The sequence below is a fragment of the Grammomys surdaster genome, unplaced genomic scaffold (genome assembly GCF_004785775.1).
Source record: "Grammomys surdaster isolate TR1022 unplaced genomic scaffold, NIH_TR_1.0 126391, whole genome shotgun sequence".
Classification (NCBI taxonomy): domain Eukaryota; kingdom Metazoa; phylum Chordata; class Mammalia; order Rodentia; family Muridae; genus Grammomys; species Grammomys surdaster.
In genome coordinates, this window is record NW_021621185.1 from 11,719,145 (window position 1) to 11,742,370 (window position 23,226).

A 23,226-nucleotide genomic window follows, 5' to 3' on the forward strand; every position below is an offset into this window, starting at 1 on the left:
TGATTTGCAGATAGGACAACAGCACAGCAGCCTGTCTTGCTTGTTTAGAGTCTGGCTCCTGACTAAATCGTGACTCCTGAGAAACTGGAAGACTTCTTTTAGCAGTGTTGGGTCTCACCAAGCTTGAAGCTCCTAGAGCCACTTTGTGAAATCTCTGAACTTCTTTTCCTGGCAGTCCTGAAGTTCAGTGGACTCTTTTGTACACTCAGATATAAAACCAATCCTGAGATCAACACTTGGAGCATCATCTATGGTTTCCCCCTAACCTTAGAGTTTGCGGCGTGGGCGGATAAGGTGTGGAACTTAGACTGTGGCAGGTATCAGGCAGGGTGTGGCTGCGGCTGTCTCCCTTTCTCTTCCAGCAGAAGGAGCCACCTTCCAAAGCTGGGGAGAGGGGGAGGGAGGGGGGATGAGGGGGAAAAATGAAAATTGGAGAAGGAAATAAAAAGAGGGAGGAGGGGGAGGGCAGGGGGGTAGGGGGCGGGCGCGGGGGAGCCCAAAGCCAGCCTGCTAGGCTCAGTCTCACACGCGCGCCGCCACTGTTTGTACACAGTGCGCTCCTGGCCTCAGGCTCGCTCCCCTCCAGCTCACGCTTCATTGTTCTCCAAGTCAGAAGCCCGGCAGCCGCGGCGGCAGCAGCGTGAGCCATAGTCACTGCTGGCCGCTTTGCCTGCGGTGCGCGCACGGAAATCGGGGAGCCAGGAACCCAGGGAGCCCGCGCTCCGCCCGCTGTGCCTCTACTAGGACCCACTCGCATCCCCAGCCTCTCTCAAACGCACCCACCTCCACCTACCCCAGCGCTGGAGAAGCTGGGGTGAGGGGTGAGTCACCCTTTCTCTAGGGCCATCACTCTTTATTGCCCATCCCAAGAATTTGTTTGAGGAAGCGCTGCGGGAGGAAGACGTCCTCTTGAATCTCTGACAGGGCGGGGTTTACTGCTGTCCTGCAGGGCCACCTCGTCTACAGTGCCCTCCGCTACGACCCCGGACCAGCCCGGGTCACGTCCTGGAGAAGGGATCATGAAGCACTTGGTAGCAGCCTGGCTTTTGGTTGGACTCAGCCTCGGTGTGCCCCAGTTCGGCAAAGGTGAGGTGGCTGGGCAGGGGTCTCTGGATGAGGGACGGGCGGGGAGCACCTTTGGAAACGCCGCTCAAGGGGCCACAGTGGGTCCTCGGTGCGTGCCCAGCGTGAGGAGCGCTACGGAGGAGACGATACTCCCTGGATACCCTGCCAAAGTGCTAGCAAAGTCCGAGTGGAGTGCCCCAGGCAGATCCTGGGAAAAGGGTGCGAATTAGAAAATAAGAAGGTTGAGGGGTTTGAAGGGGTTGTCTTCCTGGGCTTTCTTTGCCACTAATTCCCTGCGCGACCCCTGACTAGCAAACGTCAGTGTTGTTGGCCGATGACAGTGGACAGGGCTGTGATAGAGACCGGATAGAGCTAAGTGTGCCGGGCCGTCATCTAGTTGGTGCCAGAACAGCATAGATAAACACCGGGCGGTAAGCTGGATGCCTTGCTCTGGTGCAGGGCAGGGGGCTAAGGGGTCTGTCAACCTGGACCTGATATTGAGAGTTAGTGCTCCCGAAGAGAAAGAGAGGTCTACTAAGTCGTTAGCTTTCTCCCCAACCCTCCTCTTGGGCGCGTGACTTCAATTACAAGAGCTCAAACAACTCTCCTCTCCTCTAACCCCAGGGGATCAGAGCAGTATTGTGCACTCCCTCTGGGTAAGACCGTAACTCTTGGTAATAGATGGCTGTGATGTGCAAACCAACCATCATGCGCCCCTGGCCCAGGAGCCAAAAAGTTGTTCAGGCTGGTCTACCTGTGCCTTTCACGGTTTGCATGTAAATAGGAAATGAGCATACAAAACAAAACATTTAAAAAATTACAGAATTACAGTGAGTCTCCTGCTGAGTTGTTTGGGTGACTTTCAGATCCTCTGATAGATTAGGCTTGGTCAATGTAAAACCTAGTCAGAAACCTTTGTCTGCATACCAGCAGGTACTGAATTGGAGCCAGGAAGCCAGAGAGGAGAAAAGGATTTCAATCTATTGGGTGGCTGTGCCGTTTCTGCCTTTGTGAACACAGAAGGCCCTTCTGAGAGATGTGTTCTAGAATCCTCCACAGACAGCAGTAAGTGGAGAGCTGAATAAGCTACAGGGGTTTGACACACTGTGGCTCTAGAAGTATTTGGAATAAAAAATGCGTTGACTCGAATCCATTTGAGATCAGACTAGGCATTGCATGGATACTCTACGCTACACATATGCACCACCTATGTATGCGCTTCAGAGGATAGGCTGTTAGTGACTATCCTCCAGAAACCTGTGTTGCAGCCAGATGCCATCTCTTTGGGACTCGAAGTGGTGGGCAGTTCAGATCTTCTCAGCTCCCCAGGATATGACTGCTTTTTCCCAGGGGTGTAGGTGTGAGTGTGGGATCAGTTTTTGCTTCTGTTTTCCAAACCTGCTTTGATAGCTACCTCATAGAGGCAGCCACTTCAGTGAAGGTTATTATATGGAAATGTTTTCGGAGTGGGTCGCCTAGTCTCCAGTAGTAAGGAAAAGAACGGGCTTCTAAAGCTGATATTTCCTGTTTCTTTTATTTCTTGTCTGGATTCCTTCTCCACTTTGATGCCTTAGCTGGAAGGGAACTGTAAGAACCACAGGCACTCCCCTCTCCTCCTATCCCCGCCTCCGTTCCCACCCCAAATAGGAACACACACATACCCTCGCGCACTCGCGCGCGCGCACGCCACACACACACACACACACACACACACACACACACTCAGATGCGCGCGCGGACATATACACGCACACACACATGCTCATGAGTGCACTCAGTAACTCTGCCACTAAGTGACCCTTATCAAAGGTGACTGGAATGCTAGAGGACCTAGTTAGTGACTGTGCTTGCCAGAAGACTTCTAGTTGCTAGAGGCTGGGCAAAAAAAGAAAAAAAGAAAAAAAAACCCTGCCCTGAGCTCTTAAAGATGCCCACGCTGAGGCTTCTATGCCACCAGTCAAGTGGACTGTGGAACTGTTGCTGGTGCTTTCGGTTGTGATCCTCTAGACAAAGCTCCGGAAGCCTACCCCCCTCCATTCTTCAGATTGATCCTTTGTAAAGCCACCCGGTGGGTGGAGGGTGGCAGCTTCTGGGAAAGAAATGGACCGGTTTGCAATAGCTTTTTCTGTTAAACTTGTTCCTCTCTAATTTTCCCCTCCCGGACCTCTGCAGACAGCAGAACTGAGCTTGCCTGATAGTTCAAACAATTAAACTTTGGGAGAACTTACTGCTAGTGTTAACATGGAATTGTACTCTCTTTTTTTTATACCCCTCTCCCATCGTATATCTTTAATCTGTCAAACGTCTTAGAAAAAAAAAATTGTATTTTCCTTTGGGTGGATCCCAATTTACAGGCACTTATGCCTGGAATTTGATAATGATAGGTATGTCCACTTATTGGCCATCTTTATTTTAAAATTAAACCAATGGATCAGTAGATTGAATATTTTATTAACTCCTAAATTATTCATCATTGTGTATTGCTTTAAAAAAATCCAATAACATGCATACAGTTGCAGCAAACACGTGACATCTTATGCAATCTGTCCCTTTGCCTGCAGTTTGTGCTAGGAGTCTTTAAGCAAACGGCATTATCTAAAAATGTCTAGATGTGCTCTAAAAGCTATGAATCATTGGCATTTGAATTCCCTTGTTTTAATCAATGGAGATCTTAGTTAATTCTACATGAGAAGAAATTAATACCTGAAAAATCTCACTCCAGATGCCACTATGCTTCAGTGATTGCATAGTGAAGTCTAAGCTGAGATAACCGGTTTCTATGGGGATTTTATTATTGCACTTTTGGGCCTTCAATACCTAATTTGCATGACCATTAACTTTACACTTTAAGAAATAACTGCTAACATCAGATTCAAGGTGAAACATTTTAAATTAATTTAAAAATATTATACTGAAGGTAATAGTTAAGTGGACATAAAGTACCTTGCTAGGAGAGTTTGAAACCAGTGTGAAGTCTGTGCTGTGCCAGGCAACACCATGATATAGCAGAGCTTTCCCAACAGTGCTGAGAAAGTTCTCATTCTATCTTAAATGTTCCCATAAAACTGAATGTATTTTGCCTAGAAATTTGTATTATTTGTGGTAGATATTTACAATAAAAATGGGAAAGTAAAATGGAATAGAATATACTATTTTCTTTGACCTTAAACTAACAAAGATTTCCCTAATAAGTCCAATGTAGTACATTTCTGAACAATTCCTTAAGTTTAAAACATTTGTATTTTCATTAAATATTTTTAAGGTGAATGTCCATATAATGTTAATATCTAGTCTTTAAGATGATAATTTTAATTTAATTGACTCATCTGTCTAAGTTATGAATTTTTTACTAATCATTAAAAGCAATATACATGAATAAAGTATACATGGTTTTCATAAAAGAGGAAGGATATTCAGATAAAAGAGCAAGTATACCACTACAAAACCAAAAGTTTTAGTGCCTACACTACTCCAAACTCTTCTTCATTTCCTTACCAGCTATTCAGATAATATTGTTAACTGGGTTATTTATTCATGAGATCCATCTTTTAAATGGATGCTAATAATGGCATGAACTGTATATGCAATCACTTGTGGACATTTGTAGGCCTCTGGGGTTTTCTAAAGCCAAAGAAAGTCGTGCTGATGTTGTTCACTGCACACACTTGCAGGTGTGATAGCTTTGAGTATGATTTATGATACAACAATTTTGTCAAATCCTTGACAAAAAAAAATATGATAAAGGCTTCTGAGCTTAGTCAATCCAGAAGCTAATTGTGAGTGGACAGTTATATGAAAAAAATTGGAGGGAGAAGAGGGAAGGAAAGACAAGATGTGGTTATATTCAAATCTCAAAAACTCAAATAACAATAATAATAATAATTAAAAGAAAGATAAAGCCAGGCGGTGGTGGCACATGCCTTTAATCCCAGTACTTGGGAGGCAGAGGCAGGCCGATTTCTGAGTTCGAGAGTTCAAGGCTAGCCTGGTCTACAGAGTGAGCTCCAGGAAAGCCAGGGCTACACAGAGAAACCATGTCTCAAAAAACCAAAAAAAAAAAAAAAAAAAGAAAAAGAAAAGAAAAAAGAAAGATAAAATGTCAAAATAGGTATGACAAATATGCAGTTAGTAATAAAACTTCTATGATAGAAATCAATTTACTTATTTTACTAACTAAATAGTTTGAATATCTGTGCACTTATGAAAAACTATAAACCCAGTCATGCTATCCTTACTATTGAGTTCTAAGCTGTGATTGTCTTTTGCTTTATCACAGTCTGTGAAAAAAAAATTGTGATATCTTTCCTAATCAAATAAATTAATTTATGAAAACAATCAAATGAATGTTGCTATGAATTGTTAAAATGCTTTACAGGGTTGCTACAGATGTTAGAAATCACCACTTAATTGTTCTTGAACAAGTATGAATAAAAACCTTTGGTTTCACAGTTGTTGAAGGAAAAAGACTAGGATCCACTGCACCCTCACCAGCAGGTGTCAGAATAATCAATGGAGATATTTTAAAGATCTTTGAAAGAAGCAAAAGAGGTAAATAAGAAATGCTAGCTCGCAAATCTACATAAAATACGTTTTACTACCTATAGAACTAATGATAGCTCCCATCAGTCCCTGAAGACAGAAGGGGTACGTTGTCAGGATGGACAGCTGTACTGTAGAATTTTAACTTCGAGTCACAGACGCCACAAATAAGAGTTACACATTTTGATGAGCCCATTACTTTTTCAAGGTGTCCATTAGTGCCTTCCAAGGAAGTATACATACAATATCGATTTAGTGGTGGTTAAACAATTATTACTGGCATTTCCAGCGTTCTTTCTAAATTTCTTCTTCACACCCAGGCTAAGTAGTTATTCATTCTATTATACTAATTTGCATTTGCGTATTTGACTGTATCTCTGTACACATCTATTGTATGGAAAGTCATGAGTTCCTACCTGTTTTCTATAGTAATATTTTTATAGAGCTTTCAAGTTTCTAACTAATAAAAATAATATGACCAAGGAGACTAAATAATCCTAGATTCTCTTTATCTATTTCAGGAAATTATTAATTATATATATATGCATATATATGTGCATATATATACATAATTTACATATATACCTATTTAAGTTACTGAAAATCACTTTTAGTTTATCTTTATCAAACTTTTGTCCCCTTTTGGTTGATACAGCCCTTAAATGTGTATTTCAGATTCACCAGTGTACTCTTGCTCAAGTTTTTATGTGAGCATTGACAGGCTAAATGGCCTATTTCAGTGACATTCTTTCTATGTAAAAGTTTCTTAAAGTTAAAATGGAAATCTTCTGTCTCTCCCATTATACATTTTTCTTCTCCCTCCCACTTCTTTGTTGGGTAGTAACTAGGAAACAGTATCCAGGATAAAATCAATTTGACATTCTGTCATCATTATTAAAAGACTGAAAATTTACAAAACACTGGGAATTTGTCATTTTTCCTCTTGGAAAGAGAAAGAATGGAAAAAGAGAACATAATGCCCCTTTTCCTAGTCCCTGTGATTTAAAAGGATCTCAGCTGAAGAACAAGTCAACAGTTTTATTTCTTACTTTGATCACAATGCTCTGCCTGAAAATATCCACTGGGCAGGGAAACATGTGCCCCTAACAACGAGGACCTGACTTGCCTCTCAGTTTCATCCATGTGACACAGAGAGAAACATAGGAAGCATAAACGACAAAATGAGGAGAAACTCTTGACCACCTGATGTAGATTTCACATTTAGAATTTAGATTATATATTATACTTTAAAGTCTATTTATCCTGACCTCCAAATTCTGTCTATAAACTACATTCTGAAACTGAGAAGTATGAAGCAATAGATCAGACTCAATTTGAGCAACGAAGTATGCCAGCTGTTATAAGGAAGCAGAAAGTGTATGTAAGACAGTAATATTATACAATGAAAAAAATCAGGAAAATGCAGTGATGTGGTAAGAGGACTGAGTAAAATCAAGCCATTAACCTGTGAATGTTTATCATACTAATTGATGCAAATATTTGCCATATCTCTAGATAGGACCTAATTGTAGCATGTTCACAATTTGGAAATCCAAAAATATAGACGTATTTGCATATATTAATAAACTATTTTGTTGAATGTGTGTAGCTCAGAAATCTGCTTTGTTGTGAAGAAGTTAGAAATCTGAGAAATGTACTTATTTGGCAATTGATTTTTTTTTACTCTGCCATAGAAATGCTGTTTTGTAAATTTTCCCCTAGAACAATCAAGTAAAGGTAATACAGAACAGTTTAGTTTTACAGGAAAGGAGTCCGTCTCCAAATTCAGATAAGGTGGCCTGCAACAACCGGGCCACATTTTACAAGAAAATATACTGCTGCATTCTGTTTAAATATGTGTTAAGGCAGTGATAGTGATGGGTCAGATTTGTCCAACAGAGATTTCTGGTGCATCAGTGAGCAGAGAGGATTTAACCGCAAGGATATCAGTGAAGCTTCTTTCACACTAAAGCACTACAGAATGGGATTGTTACTGCACTGAAAGACTGACTTCCTCTTACTGTTCCTCTTTTCTCAAACAGATCTGTATCACGATGACTGATTGCTTACTTATTCATAAGTAGGAAGGCCACGGCTTAATCTCTGGTTACATGATGACACACTTACGTTGGAGGCAATCTGTAAATGGGGTTAGGCTACTCTGCACTCCTTAAGGTTTCCCCTTTGCATTTGACAAAGTGGTTTATTTTTAGAATGAAAAATAATCCTTTAAGTCCTTTCCTGGTCTGAGCTCACAGTGACTGCTTAGATGTCACTCACACTGGAGATTATGAGGTCAGTTGTAGTAAAGTGGGCTCCTGACACGTGAGCAAGAAAATCCAGAACACGTCAAGTGGAAAATCCAGAACACGTCAAGTGGAAATGTTGGATTGTAGACTATTTTCTAAACTAAAGGGACCAATTCCTTTTGTAATTAATCATCATTTTTGTAGTTTATGTATGTCTGTCAGTCACAAATACGTGACAATCTTTTCCCGACACAAGATGCTCCAGTTTTAATAACATTATTTTCTTGTGTGTGTATGTGTGTGTGTGTATATAATTTTATATATGTCTATTATTTGTATAGCTTAACTCATAGAAACACTAAATTTCTTCGTATGTTTTATGCGAGCTCACCAATTACATGCTTTAATATTTATTTTCCAAATTCTTGTTTCACACTGATGCAATTATTGCCTCCATGAATTAGTATAGCATAGGAGAAACAACAAAACAAAACAATAGTAACCAAAACACCAGAATGGGTTCATAATAGTCTTTTAATTAGATAAAGGTATAATCACAACCATAGCCACATCACTGTTTTTAAAGAATAAGTGGTCAGTTGGCTTTTGTTCTTAATAATTTAAATTAATATTTTTTTCATGGAGTTTCATTTTTTTCCTACATTTGTAGGTCAACTATGTGTGTATTTGGTGCCCAGAGAGCCAGAAGATGTGGCAGATCCCCTAGGACAAAGTCACAAAAGATTGTAAGCCATCTCATGGGTTCTAGGAACTGACCCTAGATCCTCTGCAAGGGTTCTTACCTGCCAAGATATATGCCTCTCTATCCCCATAAGTGCATATTTTAAGTAGCAGTGTCTTCATATATATACATATATATGTACATACATATACGTATATGTACACGTATACATATACACATATGTGTGTGTGTGTGTGTGTCAAAGATAGGTTCAGAAAATTTTAAAGCTTGTGTTACTTGCTTTTCTTTATAACTATTTCTATGTTTTACAATGGACCTTCTATGAAAGCACTTTTTAACCCTTCTGGCAAAGAGAGGACTGATACAAATATACTATTAAATCACAGACAGACTATAAACTGCCTTTTTTGTTTGTTATACATATTCAATTAAAAGAAATGTCACTATTAAACAGTACTTCCTTTATTACATGCATTGTCCTGATGGTCTTTGTATCTGAAATTTTTCCTACAAAGCTAAGCTTTTACAGTCAGTCTTATTTTTTATTTTTGCCTCTTTTCATAGGAAGGCTGCCACCATAACAGCATAGGCATCTTTATAGACAAGAAGAGTCATTTACTCAGAAAGATGTGAAGCAGAGTAAATAAGTCTAGCAGATGCATTTTGCACATTGCACTGTGATGGGAACCCATTCTGAATCTCATAACAACAGTGCAGGTGCTGATGAATCATTTGACAAATGAATAATAAAACAGATATAAAGATAACTACCATGACCAAACAGTGACTAAGTTAGATTGTAGTATATAACATGAAGAAAGAAGAAGAAAAAAATAATATATAAGGGCATGAGGAAGGAGTGAATGCAGGTTACAGACACAAGTTATGAAAAAGGACATAAATCTAGTTTTTATATTTCTAATTCTGACACAAATATTTTGCTTTGGTGATGGGTAAGTGAATAAAATACATTTGATACTGTAAGGATACAATTTCAATGGAAAGTTCACAGCTTCCATTTTATAGTAATTATAATTATATATGCATTTATTAAGCTTTATAGAATTTGAGTCTAATAATTTGTATCTTTGATGTTTTTATTTTTTACTTACAATTTTCTTATAGTTTATTTCAAAAACTTCAAAAAAAATTAGAGCAAAGCTGGACTCTACCCTCCTAACTACCAATTGATACTGTTTGGCAATAAGTTGTGAATTATGTGCACAAAGGTGTCTTCCATATTTTATTATTTGTAAAATTACATATATCTTACCCAACAACCAGTCAACATCTAATTATTTTAGAAGATGAATTTATAATTGTGAAAAGAATTTGAAATATTAAGTAATTCTACAATTTAAAAATAACTTTTAAAATTTTTAACAAATTAAATTTTAAATAGAAAACAGAGATAAAGCTCTTTCCACATGCAGAAATTAACGAGTATTTTATTTAGTCTGAAAGAATTGATGATACTTTTTTTAGTGCACATTTCAAGTAATGGTACTGGGGATGGCAGGGAGAAATGAAGCACTTAGGAAGTGGTTGGAAATACAGATTTTTCACCAAATCGTTCCTTTCAATTTTATTCTAGCATGATATTTTATGAATGTTTTCTAGAAATCTGCCACTCCTCTGTATGATTCCAGTGCTAATGAGCATAATATATAGGGATATCAATTTCAATTGCATAACACAATACAAGGAGATATTAAAAGACAAAATGGTTTTTATTTTTGCCACTTTAATCAACATATTTATAACATATAACGTGCCACAAATATGTCTGTGACATATGTATATCTCTAGTACTCTCATTTATTTCTGTACAACCTATTTAAAAGGTAAACTTAATGGCCAAATAGCATGGCAGATGACTGTAATAATACACTGAGGAGGAAGCAGCAGGGTCTCAAAGTCAAGGCCAGTCTGGGTTACACAGTAAGAAGCCCAGTAAACCAGAGCTGGGGAGATAGCTCAGTGGTTAAGAGCACTGGGTGCTCCCCAGAAGACTCAAAAATTGACTAACCATGACTTACAGGAGCTTATATAATCTGTAACTCCAGTTTCAGGTATTAAACACCCTCTTCTGGCTTTTGTGGACAACACCTGGGCACAATTATTTTTTTATCACCACCAACAACAAAACAACTAAAGCCTTACTTAGGAAGGTTAGTGGAATGACAAAGCCCTGAATTCTTTCCCCAGCATTATCAGAACAAAGACAAACAGGCATAAATACTATGAAACCACGCCACCCACACAGTTTCTTCCTGGTTTAATTTAGTTTATTATTTACACCAAATAGTTTTAGGAATTTTGAGACTAAATAAAATTGAACTATATTTAAAAGTAATAGAAGTCATATGATCTAATGTATAGAACATCTTATTCTTTTCTCTGTGCGAGTATACAATATTTTGAGTTTAAATGGGCCTTAGAAGATATGGATGAAGAGAATATTCTTAATCTAATTTTAGACAAGACAACCAGAGGTTCTAAAGCTCCAGTGTCCTGGATTCCACAGACTTGGAAGAGTCAGAACTTGAATCTACTGTGCTGACTCTTGTTGCTCACAGCTGCCTCAGAAGAGTCCTTCAGGTAGTCAGAAGTTCTCTTTGGTCTTCAGTTTTTAAAATGAAGAGATGACAAGAGATTGGCTGGTGTTGCAGTAGTTCTTAATATCTTCTTATAACATTGTTATCTTTTCCCTATTAGAGAGAATCTATGAATCTGAAGACCCCCTTCAATTCCCAGCATCCATGGTTGCCATCCATACCTGTGTTTTAGGTGACGTCTAGCAACATCCAGTCAGTAGAATTGCTACTGTTAAGTAAAACCACTAACTTACAGGCATTTTAAATATTTCAGTCCATCCTCCCTCCCTCCCTCCCTCCCTCCCTCCCTCCCTCCCTCCCTCCCTCTCTCTCTCTCTCTCTCTCTCTCTCTCTCTCTCTCTCTCTCTCTCTCTCTCTCACTCTCTCTAACATACACACACACACACATACACACACACACCACACGCACACACACTTCATGCCTTTTATTTTCCAGTTTCGGTACTTCCACTGACCCCACTTGTGGTCTGTATAATACAGTACAACAATCTTCACTCAATCAGACTTTGTTTCCTACCTGGTCTTTGTACTTAGTCATCTCCAGAATAAACACACTGTTTCAAAATTTCTCCATTGATTGAGTTGCCCAGATAACTTCATCATTTTTGCATCATTTAACTATAAATAAAATTATTTTCAAAGTTCTGTTCCTATTTGTAGCTAATTAGTGCTTAGGTATTTACAAGAGACTGTAAAATCCACATTCCAGAAGTCAGAATAAGGCTGAGGTTGAATTGGGCTCCAGAGAGAAATAAAAGAGAAAAGTAAGAAGTGATTAACTAGGAATACAGAGGCATTGTAGGAAATACAACATGAGCATAACTTTGCCAATAACAGATTTTGGAATATAACCATGAGACTAACCAGAAGGAAGATAGAAGACAAAATGGGGAAAAAAGGGAGTCAAGACAGTAAATGGTCAATTACCACAAAAGTCACCTATGAGGGAATTAAAGCCAAAATAAAGGCATGATGAGAGATAGGGAAAAGGTTGAGAGAGGAGGGAATGATTGTATGTGGGGATGTGGTAGACATCCTAAAAACACTATGTAGACACACTGAGAGTGCAGATGAGTGGTGTAAGTTTCAACTCATTAGCTTTTATCATGGAAGGAAGCAGAATATTCTAGAAATAACATGGATAAACAGGGAAATATCACTTCAAATATAAGATTTATATGAGAAGAAACATACAGTTGAGAGCATGGAAGGGTAATAGTGACTTTGAAGAGAATTGATTTGTTAACCTGATGTAGCTATTTCTCTTTCCCATAGTTCTTAGTCTACATGTTTTCCATGTTAAACTTAAAACAGTTGCTGTATCCCATAAAGAGGTTCTATGTGTTTATACAAAACAGCTTTTCCAAACCTTACAGAAATCTGAAGAATTATTTACATGACAAGATAAGACTGTACACTGAGAGCAGGATAGTTTAATAGCATCAAATATAGGGCTGATAGATTTACATGCAGGAATCATTTCACTGTAATATAGTTAAAGAAAATTTTCAAATCCACAGAAGTATCTCTTCTAAATTTAGTGCTCTGCTGGGGGCAGAAGAAGAGTTCTACAGTTGTTCTCTGACCCACTTTCGAGATGCTGAGATGGGGCTCTATGTCTTTTGAGGTCAGCACTTAGTAGTTACAGAGAATGCTTTACCTGATTGGTGGCCCTCATTCTTGGTCATTTTAGAACATTTGTTTAAACTGTTCATACAGAAAACTATTAACATAACTTCCACCCTTTTAAAGAATTTGTTGCACATTGTACAGAAAGATTTTATCCTCAAATTTACATGTCTCAGATATTTGTAAAGCACAGTGTTTCCTGTTTAGTCTCTGGCGTGCTGGAATTTGATATATTTTCTTTCCTTTCTATGGTCCCCCTAAGCTATTGCTTACTTCATCTTAGTTGTCTCATTGGGACACATCTCATTAGCCTACAGATTTATTCAAAAGCTTCTGATTTTCAACAGAAAATTCCAGTCATGCACTGTAATATACTATTATTCATTTTAAAAAAATTGAAACTGACAGTAAATATTTAGTATGCTATTTGTTCAATTTTTCTTGGAGGTGATCTCTTCTTAGATAAAGCAGACGCAAAGCATAGGCCTTTTTTCATAATTGTATCTTATATACATGATCTTATTTTAACTTTACTTAACAGTTTCAATTTTGCTTTTGGTTTGTTTGTTACTTTTTTATGATGTGTATTCTCCTGACATAGATGTTGTAATACTAAGCTTTATTTCCAAAGGATGTCTACAGGTTATTTGCTGCATTTTTATCATGCATGTGTATTTACATGATTCTTACTGTTAACATTCAATTTCATATTCCTTCTTTTGAGATCTTATTTATATATAATTTTATCTGTGTCTATATCTATTTTTGGCTGTCTCTCATGTTCTCTACTATATTTATTTTCTAGAACATTATTCAGTTGAAATTGCATAGTCACAGAGAATTGCTAATAAATTGTCTTTTCTAAAAAATCTGTGCTCTAACAGACATGCATACATACCTACATACATACATACAGACAGACATACAGGCATACAGACACAGACACATACATATACACACAAATGTTTGATACTCCACCAATATTTTCAAATACTCTAGCTATAGACTAGTCTAGATATAAATTTTACCTAATCACTTTTAAATTTACTTAATATATTTTGTTCTGCATTCTGTAAGCTTGAAGAAAACAAAATAAATACTTTTATGTTACTGAAAGTATGTAAATTACCTATCCTTGATTTTAGTAGTACACAGTTACTATTTGCTGAATTTATTCATAAATGATCTAGTTTTTTTTATAAATTTCTAATTTATGAACATTTTTTTCAAAATAGATTTGTGTTCCATTTTTATCTAACTGAACAAAATAATTGTGATTGTATATAAAGAAACAGAGAACTTCAAATGTAATTATCTGGCCAGGATGGTTAAAATATGCACAACAAAATTAAAATACCTAGGGACATTTTTAATTGTTGGGTAGAGCCTACAGGTAGCCCTTTCATCTGCTATTTTCAGTGCCCTGGCAACCAATGCCTGAAAATGCACCAGCAATCACTTTCCCTTGTCCACCATGTCTCTTCCTCCCCCAGCCCATGCCCTCACATCTGCTGAACCAAAGAGTCCCTGGCTGAGAACAACAGAGAGCACCTGGAAGCTATGTCTGCCCAGGATCTAAGAACACTGGAAACAGCTCTGTTTAGAGTTAGTTGTGTGTGTAATGGCAATCTGGACGTCACTGCAAGTCCTGTCTATTCCCTTAGGCAACCATACTCCTACTGTTTTTAAATGTTCCTGTGGTTCTGAATGATATATGTACTGTGACCTCAATAATTGTGTGATTTCCACACTAAGCTTAAAATTGTAAAAGCAAATTTCTTTCTAGAGAGGTCTATACAGGGTAAAAATAGAGTATTTATTTTTCAAATGATTAGAAACCTTAGAATTTATTCATATTTTTTTAAAATTTGGAGAACAAAATTAATTCCTTACTCTTATTTTCTTATTTTTAAAGTTTTATTACTTTTGAATGCATAGCAATTATATGGTCATTACTGTTTTATGGTGGCATTTGTTGGCATTCTTCAGAAACCTTAAATATTTCTAAGTAATATGTTTGCCATGCAGATTATTATTTCTCTTTTATGCTGATAAACTACACATAACATAGAATATTCTGTTAATGTATTTTAGACATCCTAACAACTCCATCTTCATTACTAACTTCAACTTCTAAAGATAGTTTATATACAAATCAAGTAATGTCTTTCCATCTTCCTTCCCCTGTTCCATCCTCAAGTCATCACAGTTTCTTTTCTCTAGCTCTAACTTTTTTAAAATAATTTTTCATACAACATGTTCTGATTATGGTTACCCTGTCTCACCCATTCCAAATTCTCATAATTTCCACACACTTCCAACTCGAAGCTGTCTTTATCACTGTCTTTTAGAAAATAAGTGGGTATTAAAAGAAAACAGAATAAACAAAACAACAGAAACAAACACAAATGCAAGATAAACATGTAAACACACACAAGTACACATACTAAAAACAAAAAAGAAAAAAATGTAATATTTAAGAAAAAGTGAAGGTTTCAAAATGAAAAACCTAAACAAAGCATCAAACTAATTAACTAAGCTCCAAATAACCACTAAGTTCATTTTTTTGGGGTGACCATCTAATACTGTTGGGCATGCACCTGACCTTAAGCATGGGTATTTCTCCTTTGGTGGAAACTAACTCTCCCTTTGTTAATGGTTGACCCTTGGAGACACCTTCTCGGGTGCCCTGAGACCTTTGGGAAGGGATTTGATGGAGGTATCCCATTTACGACTGATGGTTCCACAGTCGCTCATCCTCAGTACTTTGCAATGGTTCCACGGTCGCTCGTCCTCAGTACTCTGCTAAGTTGCACATCACGGTCGCTCGTCCTCAGTACTTTGCTCAGTTACACATCTCCTTTTACTTGCTCTCATCTCCCACTTGTGTAACTCTTCTCTGATGTTGGCTGAGTGAGACACTGACAGGATTCCCAACTTGGTGTAGCCAGTAAGTTCCCAAAGAGAGAGTGTTTCGAGGTAACCAACCAACACAAAGGAACAGGAATGGGCTAAAGTGGGGTCTGGAGTGAGGAAAGCTAAAAGAACAATGAGAGTCCTTAGGGAATCTCAACCACATTTATGGTTTTTACTGCTCTTAAATGGTAAGTAGAATCATATCACACAGTATTTGTACTTTTTTCACAAGTTGTTCACTTAGTGTAATATTTTCAATGCACGTCCATGCTGTATATTTGTTTGTTACCGTTATAATGGAGAATAAATTTCCAATATGCATACTGGACATTTATTCTGAATTCATTTTTCTCTAAAAACACTTGGGTTATTTCACATTTTAGCTATTGCTAAATGCTTTAGTTTCTAGTGGAAATCCAAAGTGGAATTACTGCATTCTGTACTAATACTATTTTTTTTTATTTTGGAGGAATTAACTTACAGATTTCCATATATTTTCAGCATTTTCTTTATCTACAAACAGTATACACGTGCTCCAGTTTTCTCACATCCTTTACATAACTTATTATTTTGAGTTATGATAGTAGACATCATAATGTTGTGATGGTATTTCATTGTACATATTTTGTGAATTTTGTTTATGAGTGTTCATACTTTCACACACTCTTCTCCACAAGCTCCCCTGTGTCACCTTCTTATATATAGATACACACTGAGAATTAGATATACTATCAGAGGCTTCCTCCTTCGAATACATGACTATTCCTGTTATCAGCCATTGATTGCTTGTATCTCTTTATATCAAGATGTATCATTATAAAATTTTCCTTTTCTACACATCTCAAATGGAGTGGCCATTATGGAGGTCTTGTTTAGGCAACATACTGTTGAAATTACAGGGGTCTAACATCCGTGTCATTTCTAAAAGACACTATCTATCAGCAAGAGTGTTGGTCCTCTGGTTCTTACAATCTTTCTGCCTTTTTTCTAAACCATATTCCCTCAGCATTAAGTGTATAAATCAAGTTGTAGATAGATGTACCAATTAGGACAAGTATAATAAATAATAATACCATCCGCAGAAAGCACAGACTATCCAACAACTACCCAGTGTTAAAAAAGATAATCCTCCTTTTCAGTCGTTTAAGAGACTCCCAAAAGACAATATAAGCTGTTGGCAATGCCCTTGATTTTCTTACAGAACTGAAGGTAAGATCAAATTGGTGAAGAATCACACATGTAAAGCATAGGAAATGAAAAAATGAAATGGGTACTGTCCTGGAAGCCTCCACAATGAAGGTTTTCTTCGTAGTATCTGAAGGTGTTGTACAAGCAACCAATAGAGAAAAGCAGTCAGTAATCCTAGCAAGTTATAAAGCCAATGAACTACAACAGTAACCTGCCTGGCAAGATATCTCCAATCTTGCAATAGTGACACTATTATCTTGAAGGTAATCAACATCTTTCTAAGTGGACTTGAGAACTATTCAATGGGATGGAATTAATACTTGTCACTGTAAACCTAGATAAATGACCACAGCTTGAGAAGACATAACCCAGAACAACCTACTACTTCCATTTGTCTCTATCATTGTAGGTAGTTTCTTCCTGATTTTAAGTACTTCTCCTCATACCCACAGGTAACCTTAACTTCCGTTCTCATTAAAGAAGCTTCATTTTGTTATAAGTGGAAGCTACTAAGTAGCTACAAGTAACTGGATTGGTAAGCCCAATTTTGTACTTATGCAGCTTCTGTAGAAATCAGTTGGAAATTTTCACAAATGTAAAAATTAGATCTACCATTTAAAATTACTGTGTCACTCCTTGGCATATACTAAAGGATTCTGTTACATCCTACTACTACAAAGACACTATTAGCCACGTTTGTTGCCAGTCTATTCACAATAGCTAAAAAATGTAAGCAGCTTCCATGTCTACCAACAATGAATAGATAATTGAAACTCGATACACAAACAGAATGGAATTCTCCATAGCTGTAAATAAAAAGGAAGTCCTGAAATTGGAGGCAAATTGGTGAAACTGAAAATTATGATATGGAGTGATGCAACCCAGACCCAGCAAGATAGACACTGTGATGTTTTCTCTCTTACTAGTGGATCTTAATTCTGAGCCTTTCGATTTGACTATGTGATCTGGAGTAATTGCAGAAGCCAAGACAATGGAAAAAGATAGTGTCAGGAATGAGTAAGATGAAGTTCAAGAGAGAATTTTAGCAGAACACAAGTGCTAATGAAGAGGATAAGTGAAAATTTAGTGAGAGATTTTAGCTGGGGAAGAGCAGGGAAGGTAACTCAAATAGAAGGAGAAGACAGAAACAACACTAAGGACAGTTGTTAGGCCACAAGGAAATCATTTATTTTATATGATTACATAAAAACACATAAATATGTAGTATATATACACATCAACACACATGTATATAGTCTCATTTAAATATTATTTGATAATAGTGTTAAATACTACACATACTAATATTACTAAAAATATGTATCTCAATTAAATATTCTTTGTAATAATAGTGATATTGAACACCCTTTTATCTATGTATTCCCCTTTTGTATGTATTTTCTGCAGAAACATACTCAACTTCTTTTTCCTTATTGAAGCAGGTTGTATTGTGTCATTGAGTTTTAGGGGTTGTCTGTAGCTTCTTATCTAAGGTATAATCTATTTTTTAAATATCTCTGTATATTGCCTTTTGCCCCATGGATGTTATGTTTGATGTATGTTAAAACCTTCACATACCAAATTTCTCTTCTGTTACCTATTCTTTTGTGTATATGTGTCAATTATTAAGAAAATCAAGTTTGCAATGAAATTAGATCTTTATATATATATATATATGTATATATACATATATACATATATACATATATATATATATATATATATATATATATATATATATTTTCAAACATGTATCATATTTTTCTTGGAGGAAACATATAAAAACATTCTGACTACTGCTTTTGGAATCTGCAATATATTATTATGTGTACTCTGTCTTCTATGAAAGACTGTACCAAACTTATTTCTCTTTTCTCATTGTTGTATGGGTCTCACTGATGAGCCTTCCCTCAAACTGTTCCTTCCCTGTTCTGCCCAGGCTCTACTAATCATAGTTCCACTCTTAATGATGTCAGTCTTTCACATTGAACATGAGTGAAGCAATTTAGCCATTCGTTTTCTGTCTGTGACTTATTTAAGTCAAGGTAATGATCTCCAGATTCATCTCTCTTATCACAAATAGCACACTTTCATTTTCTTTTATGGATAACTTGTATTCCACTTCATTTTCATAATCTATTCATCACCTCACAAACACTAAAATTGGCTCCATTTCATCATTTCATATCTCTTGTTAATAGTACTATAAGGAGCATGAAGAGAGATGTCCATCCATATATTATTAGGTTTCCATTATAAGGTTGTAGGTTTGTCCTGGTTTTACACATAAGGTCTTCTCTATAACAGATGTGCTATCTAACAAGCTAGCAAAGAATTGTGTAGGAATTCACTTTTATCCATATTTTCAACATTACATGCTAGCTCTACTTTTTAAATAATCATTTTTATTGTTTCTCCAGTGTTCTTGATGTGAATTTTGAATATGTTAGTGATGCTAAATATTTTTGTAGCATTGTTACTTGAAAATATTTTGGTTTTCAACAGATATTTGTTAAAAATAGAAGCAAAATTACTACCCAAAACAATTTACACCAGCTTTGTACTATATTTGAAGCCATGTATTATAGTCTCCCTTTTATTATGCTTTTGAATCAGATATTTCTAGCTATTCTTGACTTTTTATTGTTCCATATAAAGTTTCAAAAACATTTATGTTGCTCTGTGAAGAATATCATAGGTAGTTCTATAGGAAGCATACTTAATTCAGAAGTAGTACCTTTAGGTACTGTAACATTTTAGCAATATTAACTCTATCAATGTGTGTACAAGGATATGACACTTTACTTTGTAAGTGTGCACTGGTGTTTTTCCATTTTTAACTGCAGAGAGTGTTATCTCCTCTGAAAATTTACTCCAAAGTGTATTTCTGTAGGTAGTCTGAAGGGTATTCTTTTCTTGATTTCTATTGCATATTATTTTCTACTGGCAAATGGTAATACTTTTGTTTCTGTATACTAATTTTGTAACCTGAAAATGTCTATCATTATGTTTGTGAAATGACTTGTACTTTAAGTTCTGAAACAAGACTTGAAAGAACACAGCAACATGGCATTGATTTCTTCACTATACACCTTGTTTTGAAACAGGAATTCTGTTTGTAGAATAGAGATTTCCCAGCCCCATGTTGTGACTAGCTGTTTACAAAAACAATTTTAAAGATTTTATGCAGTCAAGTTTTCATATAAAAATAAATACAGGAAATTTTTTGGTTAAACTTAATAGTGTAATTGTCCAGAAACACATACCAAGATTCATAGCAATCTGGCACAGTGAGAATTGTAGTAACTGAAATCGAAAACCAACAAAAATAGCCCAGAATTGAAAAGATTTAGAATAACTATGATCATTTGACCATCTTAAAATAATTGTTACACTTCAACAGTTTTAGATGGAAAAGTGACTCTCTTGTATTATCTCTTGTCTATTCGTCTAGAGAGTTGATTCAATGGGCCTTGTTGTTTTTGCAGAGGAACTGGGTTTGATTCCAAGCATCCACATGACAGCTGAGAATTTGAGTCCTGCCCCCTTCTGAATTCTGCAAGCACCCACTACACAGAGGGTACACATACATACATGTAGGCAAACACTATTCATATAAAATAAATAAATACAATGAAAAATGCATTGTTATAATTATTTATAGATTTTTGTACAAATCTAGGGTCATGCAGCAAGAAAAGATTATTTTAATGTTGAATTTACTTTTCAAGCTTTAAGAATAAGAATGTGTGATCATTCTAGCCTTTTTTGTCCTGAGAATACTTTTATTCCTGCCCATCATGTTAAAGCTTATCTTTAACAACATCAGCACTTTGGCAGCCAATGTACAAGACTTGAAACTGAAAATGGACCCCCAGACAGAGTTATTAATTTAACAGCCTGGCAAGCCAAGGATGGATAAGATTCTGCACAAAAAGCCTTACCAACCAAAGACAGAAGTGCATTGCTTCTGATAATGCACATTCCACAATGGAGAAGAAAGGCATTCTTGTCAAAACAACCTAAGACAGGCTCAGTCTAGTTTATGAAATAAAAAGAGGGGGAATTGTGGAGAGATTTTAGGGCTACTTGGCAAGAATTTGACATTGGCCAAGGACAAGGAAATGGGCTTCATGCTGGAATCTGACATTAGGCTAGAACAAAGAAGTAATTACAGACAGGAATCTAAATTTTAGGCTAGAACAAAGAAGTAGGCTTCAGGCATGAAAATGGCTTTGCTCTAGGAGAGGGAAATAGGCTCAGATATTTTGGTCATTCTGATAAGCCCTTAGAAACAGTGAGCATGGGAGTGTTCATAGAACTTTGTTTATTGCCTTGTTTGTTCTTTGACTATTTGTGTTTATTGTTTTACTTGTTCCTGGACTATTTGCATCTATTATATTGCTAGTTCCCCTCATCTAGAACTGATCTTAATACATACATGTAATTAAAATTATATAAAGGCAAAACAGATAAGGGGAGATGGGATGGGGGTTTCTAAGGAGGAGAAATGAGGAAAGGGGAAAACATCTGAAATGTAAAGAAATAAAATATCCAATAAAAAAAGGGGGTTCTGGATGGGAGGATGGAAATGGGGAAAGGGAATAACATCTGAAATGTAAATAAATAAATTATCTAATTAAAACGAAAAAAATGAGTGTGTGTGTGTCTGTGTTTGTGTGTGTGTGTGTGTGTGTGTGTGTGTGTAAGTGAAATGGGGTAGAACTTTGTCAACATAATTCCAGAAAGGTGGATTCCCAGAAAGCTTTGTTTTAGCTTTTTTTCACACCTGAGCTAAATTCAAATGATGAGATTTTCTTGTAAATCCTTTAAGCAAAACGTACTTCTGGGTTCCGGCACGGTGTGTGGTACTGAAGCACTGCTTCTGGCAATGCTTCCCCTGAACGGCCCCAAAACTCCTTGGTACTGTTTGTGCTGCAACAGGAGGCCTTGATGGTGGATCCAATGGGCCGATTCCACCAGATCCTATTATCTCATTGGACTTGCCTTGGGCCAAACCCACTATATGCAAGACTCTCAAGGAAATCGTCATCAACGTGCCTGAGCAGTCATCTGTAACTTGACAATATGACTCTGCAAATAGATGGAGTCCCACACTTGTGTATTATGGATCCTTACAAAGCAAGTATTGTGTAGAGGAGAGTGAGTACGCTGTCACCCAGTTAGCTCAGATGATTATGAGATCCGAGCTTGGCAAGTTCTCTCTGGATGAAATATTTCAAAAGTAGAAGTCTCTGAAATCCAACACTGTGGATGCCATCAACCAGGCTGCTGACGGCTAGAGCATGGCTACCAGCGTTATAGGATCAAGGATATCCCTGTGCCACCCCGTGTAAAAGCGTTTATCCAGGCACAGGTAGAGGAGGAACGGTGGAAATGGGCTTAGAAACGGGTTCTACAGTTTGAAGGAACACTAGAACAAACTATCAGTTTGACAGACTGAAAGAACAAAGTCGAGATTCTGGCCTCCAAAGCAGAAAAGGACAAATCAGGCAGCAGGAGGGGCCAGTCCAGTTCTGGCCACCACCAAGGTGAAGTGATCTGAATCCTGGTTGAAGCTCTGACTTAGTGTAATGGAGTTAAAGCAGCAGCACTGGCTGTGGCTGAACAGTTATGTCATCAAGTTCTCTAAACTTGCCGAGGATTCCAACATAGTCCTACTCCTGTCTAGTCCCTTTTATGACACAAGTATGGTGGCTTAGGCCATGAATGTATATGGGACTCTCACTGAAGTCACAGTGCCTGCATGGAACTTCAGAAAGGAGAGCAGAAATATCTAGAGTCCTACTCAGTGGCAATGGCTTGGCCAGGGAATCTGGGAACAAGAACAGTACTCTCAGATACTGGCTCCAGCATAGCTGACAAAATTTTATTTTTCACATTTTATTTAAACTTTATAATCATGTAATAAACTAACTAGTGCAAAATCAGAAGAACAAAAAGAAAACAAAAACCAACTAAACAAAAACATACTCAACAACTTTAAAAAAAAACTTTTTAAAAAAATTATTGTGCAAAATAATCTTAGAAAAGTGGATTAAACTTGTACAGAGACTATACAGTCATCATGCTTGTTGCTAGCACCCATTTAGCACATGAGTAAGAAATAATATGTCAACATGCTTCTTTGAATGGTTTGAGAAAATTCAATGAAATTGCTATATAATTTCACTACTCTGGCATATATGTGAGTTCAGAGCAGTGCATGTTTGTGCTTGCACATGGAGAGGCCAAAGAGCAACGCTGGGGAATTTTCTTTTGCACATTCTCTCTTATCATATATATATATATATATATA

The 23,226-nt window shown here is 37.0% G+C and overlaps 1 protein-coding gene and 1 pseudogene across 2 annotated transcripts in view; both read left to right on the forward strand.

Annotated features, from left to right (window-relative positions):
* The first annotated feature begins 509 nt into the window (after positions 1-509).
* Edil3 (EGF like repeats and discoidin domains 3) overlaps positions 510-23,226 on the forward strand; it is a 440,392-nt gene continuing 417,675 nt past the window's right edge. The window contains exon 1 of one of the 2 annotated variants that reach the window (XM_028760126.1): positions 510-1,086. In XM_028760126.1, the coding sequence (XP_028615959.1) occupies positions 1,020-1,086 (67 nt within the window). In that variant the 5' untranslated portion in view covers positions 510-1,019. The remainder of the gene's footprint in view (positions 1,087-23,226) is intronic. The other variant, XM_028760127.1, reaches the window with a different exon arrangement.
* LOC114614453 lies at positions 15,459-22,708 on the forward strand (annotated as a pseudogene).